The sequence below is a fragment of the Fulmarus glacialis genome, unplaced genomic scaffold, assembly GCF_000690835.1.
Source record: "Fulmarus glacialis isolate BGI_N327 unplaced genomic scaffold, ASM69083v1 scaffold19347, whole genome shotgun sequence".
NCBI lineage: Eukaryota > Metazoa > Chordata > Aves > Procellariiformes > Procellariidae > Fulmarus > Fulmarus glacialis.
This window is the reverse complement of record NW_009222811.1, coordinates 1-5,982: the sequence shown is the minus strand read 5'-3', so window position 1 is coordinate 5,982 and position 5,982 is coordinate 1. Positions and strand designations below refer to the sequence as shown.

Below are 5,982 nucleotides of genomic sequence, written 5' to 3'. Positions count from 1 at the left end.
GCAGCCGGTAGCACCAGTACTTGCTGACGGTGAAGGTGGTGTAGCTGGCTTTCCAGACGCCGTCAAAGCTGTATGTTCCCACAGGCTCAGCTATCACATCCTCAAAATCCACCTGGGAGGAGGGAAGATGGAGGTAAGGGGGGTGTGGGGGGGTTAACAACGGCTCCAGTGCAAGGACGAGGATCTGCTGCGATGAGCGAGGAGAGCCCGAATGGAGGGGGCTGGGGAGAGCCAGGGCCGTGCTGGGGGGGACACGGATCCCCTGCACCCCCCGAGCGAGGACAAGCCCCGGAGCAGAGGAGGGCCCCTGCCCTTGCAGAGGTGCAAGCGGGAGATGGCGCGGGGCTCCCGGCACTGCCTGGCCTCAGCCCGCACAGCGCGGCACGCAGGCTTGACCCATGGCACACAAGCCCAGGCTTGGCCGCTCCGGGACACGTTCCCCGGCCCCAAACCCTGCGCTGTGGACGGTGCTTCCAGGTGCCGGGGCCAGGCACGAGCTGGAACTCCGGGAACAGGAGCTGTGCGTGGGAGTGTTTACTCCGGAGGAGGCCAGAGCCCGTTGCTGCCCTTTTTTAGCATTCAGGGACATGGGCTGCCTGCTCGGCAAGAAGGTGGTTTGTGCTAATAAAAATCCAACAGCCCTCTTGATTTACAATTTATTTATTTATATGTGTGGAGGCGAGGTGCTCAATTCTGTCTGCGTTCTGTGTGAAGAGGGAGAGAGATGGGCTCGGCCATGCCCTTATGGGATAGTGCTGTTATGTGCAGGCATTGGGGGTGTCTCGGAATGACAAATATTCTTAAAAGCCTCTGATCTACGCACAGAGATCTCATTGTGGTGTAACTCATTTCTAGGGAATACACGAGCCAAGTTATTTGTCTTGAAAAATAGCATGGCCTTTCCTTGGGAAGCTAATGTGTCTGTCTGTACGTTTATGTTAAATTGCAATATTCGTTCTGGTTTTGGAAGCACTTTGATCATAAAATCATTCTGCATTGTCTTTAATTTCCGGGAGTGGGCAGGAGGTACCAGGAGAAATATTGGCGTGGATTGGGAATCAGCAGCCAGGCTAGCTGGTCCTGCAGCTCCTGCCAGCAGCTCCGGGAAAGCCCTGCTGCCCAGGTGGGCTGGGAACCGAGCAGCGGGTCACTGCACAGCTGCCTGAGTGCCTGATGGGCTAATCAGGGGATCAATTAATGAAGGGAGTGGCAGGCTATAAGAGAAGAGTCTCTGCCTGGCTGTTCTTTTGCTAACAGTGCACCAGGACCGGGTCTAGAGGAGCGGTGCAGGCAGAGAGGCTGAATCTCGAGCTGAGCCTGGGCACGGCCCCGAAGCGTTCAGGGACCAGCTATGCAGGTACCGCTCTGTTGCTCCATTGCATCGCCTGGGAGGAGGCTTTTAAAGCTCTGCAAAGCCCCTGTGGCCAGCGCCCCTGCCGTAACTGTAACGTGGTCTCGAATTCTGGCTGCTGTGCCTCAATGCCTGGGACGGGTTTATCTATGGCCATGTGAACCCTTCAGCCTGCAAACCACTCCGCTTCCCTGCTTCCCTCCGCTGGACGCCTCTCTACCTGCCGTGCTTTAAGAGCATTATGTGCTTTAATGCCCAGGGTGTTTTCGAGTGTGTTGCCGCTCACTGGAGCGCGGGGAGGCTTTGGCTTTCCCTTCGGGATGCTGGTGAGCGGCAGCGGGGTGAGCTGTGCTCCATGCCCCGGGGCTGGCTCTGCCCTCCCTCCCCACCCTTATGGCCGTGCTGTTCTTAAGGCAGGAGGAACGCTCTGAAAACTTCCAAAGCTGATGAAGCAGCAGTGTGGCCATGTAAGCGGGTGAGCTTGAAAATCCTCTTTCAGGCTTTTGGGGATCCCTGAGTGGGAAAAGGCAGGGGAAGGGTGGGGGAGTGGGGCTGGAGGTGGCTTGGAGGTGGCATTACCCCCCCAGAGGTAGCTGGAGACATCCCCCAGCTGGGAGCGGGTAGGTGCTCCCCGGAGCACTGCCTGGCACGGGGGGTGAGCCGGGCTGAAGGCTGTCCCGGTCCTCGCGGCCGACGGCAGGGCGGTGCTGCCCGTGGCCCAGCGCACTTCCAAGCCCCGGGCCAAGGCTGTCGAGACGCGCTGGCACGGTGCGGCACAGATGTGGGACGCGCTGCTGGGAACGCGCTCGAGATACCGAGGTGCCTGGCAGCTGTCGTGGGCACGTCTCGCTGTGCCGGAAGGTGCCCATCTACGGCTGTCACTGTCACAGCTCATCTGGGGGGCTTTGAATCTGACCGTGCCCACGGTTTTAGCTGTAATAGTGTTCTAATACACAAATGCAAGCTTGCATTTCACCAGTACAATCAAGGTCATGGCCTGTTCCAAAGCCTTTGTGAGAAGGCTTTGTCCCTTCTGGCATGTCATCCTCTTTGATCTCTCAGCACAGTTTTAACAAAACCCTTCCATCTCCTCCTGTTCTCCTTCAGGCCAAAATTATCTTTGGCATAATGCTAACAAAGCTTAGAGCAACCAAACTCCAGTGGTCAGCATTTGGGAAAATGCTTCCCTGTTTAGCTAGACTGAGAACTTTTGCTCAAAAATAGATGGAGGAGACTTGCTGCACCCTCCTGCTTCCGTGTCGGAGAAACAATCTTCTTCCAAATAGGACAACGCGTATCTAAATGCTCTGGTGCTCAGATTGTCAGGTCTTGAAGATGAGCAGTCTTTTTCCAAGGTTCCCTTTAAATCAGTGATATGGGCTGACCTTGTTTTATTTTTGGCTCCCCACTTACTGGTACAGAGGAGGGCCTCTCCATAAATTTTCAAGCTACAGCCCGTGAAGCTGGAGAGTGCATTCAAGGAATGGGAAATATTGCGTTAATTGGAGCCATGCACGGCACAGAGCCACCCAGCCGCAGTCTGGACGCCCCGGCAGCAGGGCTGGGGCTTGCAGCAGGTTACCTCCCTGCAGCCCAAGATAATGCCGCTTCTTGAGGCGTATACCAGTGACTTACAGCCCTGGCTGAGGTCAGGCCAAATATAGAATGACAATAGCAATATACCGATTGCATTAAGGAGGCAGTGATGCTTCTAAAAACCAGTGCTGAGAAAGCCGCAGTCTGGACGCCCCGGCAGCAGGGCTGGGGCTTGCAGCAGGTTACCTCCCTGCAGCCCAAGATAATGCCGCTTCTTGAGGCGTATACCAGTGACTTACAGCCCTGGCTGAGGTCAGGCCAAATATAGAATGACAATAGCAATATACCGATTGCATTAAGGAGGCAGTGATGCTTCTAAAAACCAGTGCTGAGAAAGTCCTACCTTTACGATGTCCTCGTTTATACACTTCGGGTCTCTGTTCACCAGGTCGATCTCCTTGGTGTGCTGGTCCTTGATGATGATCCTCTCCTCCAGCTCGGTCTGTTCCTCTGCCATGGCTGCTCTGCCGCCAGCTTGGCTCCGGGCGGTCACAGAGCCGGGAATCGGGGCTCTGCTGGGGGAGGACCGGGGGAGGGCAGGGTGTGGAGGCGCTGGCCCCCCCGCCGCCCGCAGCAGCTGCCCTACAGCCCTGCGCCCCTGGCAGTGCTCCAGGCTAAAATTAATGTCGTGCCTCCCGTGGCCACCCTGAGGTGTCCCTTAAAGGGGCTTTGCTGGGGACAGCCCCCGCGGTGTCCCCTCGGGGGGGCACACCTGTGGGGGGCTGGCGGCCCTCGAGCCGGGGCAAGGGTGGCACAGGAGGGGGGTGAGCTGCCCCCAGCCCTCCCAGCCCAGCTGGGCGGGTGGGATTCTCCCCTCGCGTGGGGAGGCAGCGTGGGAGGAACGATGCCCAAATTGGAGCAGAAGTCCTCGAGAGCCTGAGAGAAATAGTTGTTTACGAGGGAAATAGTTGTTTACGAATCTGTAAATGCAACGGCTCAGGGGAGACAGGAATCGCATCTATAAATATCGCCCAGAGAAGCCACATTGTCCTGGGATGGCCAGCAAGCCTCAGCGTCCCTGCGGGAGCCCAGAAGGCGGCTCATGGTATCAGCTTGGGTTCCTTTGATTCTGGCTTTTTCACACAGAGAAAGTCGAGGAAATGCACAGACCAACCCACAGATCTATAGCGGTTGGAATCTCCATGAACACTGGGCACAGTGACATTCAGCATATTAATGAAGATTTATTTAACTTGTGCTGTATTTTGATAATCCTCATCAATCTCTTCAATGCACTCTTGGTTTTCATGAACTGAAGATTTGTTTAAAACTAATGGTTTTGTGAAGAGAAAAAAAAAACCCAAAAAACCAACCAAACCACCCACCCACCCAAAGCTTCTGTCAGATCAGTTGTTTGTAGACACTTTCATTTGAAGCAGTATTGGGATAACCGACCTCTGCTCTCCCATCGTGTCTCCCTTCGGTAAAGGCTGCCTTACAGCCGCCCGGGCGTCTCTGCACGCGGTGCGGGGGCTGCCCTCGATGGCCACGGGCTGTGCTGGGAGGGTGACACAGCCGGTGGTGGTGACTCACCCCCGGTGAGCCCTGTGCGTCGGTACCGTGCACGGCAGCGTTTGGAGGCAAAACCTCTCGAGGGGGCAACTGCATATTAACCCCCGTTAATTCAAGTGTTCACGAGCGCGTCTCTGAGCTGTTCTCGAGCCCCTTTTCTCAACCTTCCCTAGGCGAAGACGTGTGGTACCTCTAGCTGGAAAGTGCTTTGGGTTTCGTGGTCGAGATGAAACTGCCTCTGGCAGTGACACCTGCATCGCTTTGCGGGAGAGGAGCCGGTGGGAGCACCCGAATGAGCCTCGCCGATGGCCCGAGCCCGGGGGTGCTGTGGGTGCGTGCTTTTCCCTTCCTTCGCGCGGGCAGGAGCAGGCCGTGCCGGCAGCGCGTCCGCACACCTTTTGTGCTGACACAGCACAGCGCAAGAGAGAACGGCTGGATAGGGAAGGATGCCTGGCTCCTTAAGGAGGAGGGATCAGTGCCCGGGAGGTGTCTGCACAACTCTGGGCATGGAAGCGGCCACTTCAGAGCTAACGCACTCGGCTGGCACGGGGAGGGGGAGGTATTTTAACTGCAAAAGGCTGCTGCCTTCCAAAAACATCAGTGCCGTCTTTATCAAATCCACGTGGCTTGGTGCCTGGAGCTTTCAGCACTGCAATGGTTTTGTTCCAGCCCTTTGAGTTGATATAATATAGTGCAAAATGGATTTGTGTTCTTTCATTTGGCTGAGGCATAGCAGGTCTCTCAGGCGGATTCATTTTTCCAGAGAACTTGTGATGGCGAGAGCCTGGCCGAGTGTAACCACAGGTCGAAGGCTGCCAGACTCCTCTAACTCCTTCTGCTGCCTGTGGTGGTTTTTCAGTATTTTTGCTGTAGTCAGGGTGGTACCTCAGTCTGGAAACTGTTTTTCTCGGGATTTCTGCTCTAGTGAAAGCAGATGTGGTGATGCTCTGGGGTGTGGCATACCCAATGGCTAAAACTGATGACTGTAGCTTGTCGGAGACCTCCCTGACTCCTTCTGTAGGGAGAGAAAGGGCAGAACTGGGGGTGGCAAGTAACCACGCAAACCCACGGGGTTTTGCAAAAGTAAAGGAGGCACCTATGGAGAAAGGACAAATTCTGTAAAGGTTTGAGTGTGGGATTGTGGGTTTAAATCTGGGCAGGTTGCTTCTGGAGAGGAGCACCCATCAGCGACCCTGTCGTGGCTGCATTCCTCCGGGACAAAGGACGCTGGAAAACCCCTCAGCAGCACCAGTTCCATGTCCCTGCATCTCTCGCGGGCGGGGTGGCTCCGTCTGGCCCCGTTGCTTTGCCTTCCCACAGGGCTAGCTGAGCGGCACAGCTGCAGGCACGGCTGCTGCTGGTGGTAAAACGTGCCCAGAGCCGTCCGGGCGTGGAGCACCCGGAGCCCGGCTCGAGACAGGCTGCCCGCTGGTCTCTGCCCTTCGGCGGGGCTTTCGGACCCGTGCTCGGTCGGTGACCCGGCCCTCCACCCGCGGTGCCAGCACCGGCTCCTCCTCAGCAGC

The 5,982-nt window shown here is 56.5% G+C and overlaps 1 protein-coding gene across 1 annotated transcript in view; it reads right to left on the bottom strand.

Moving 5' to 3' along the window:
* CAV3 (caveolin 3) overlaps positions 1-3,404 on the bottom strand; it is a 3,632-nt gene extending 228 nt beyond the window's left edge. The window contains exons 1-2 of the mRNA XM_009581593.1: positions 3,291-3,404; positions 2-112 (exon numbers count right to left, since the gene is read on the bottom strand). Coding sequence (XP_009579888.1) covers positions 2-112; positions 3,291-3,404 — 225 coding nt within the window. The remainder of the gene's footprint in view (position 1; positions 113-3,290) is intronic.
* Positions 3,405-5,982: the final 2,578 nt, after the last annotated feature.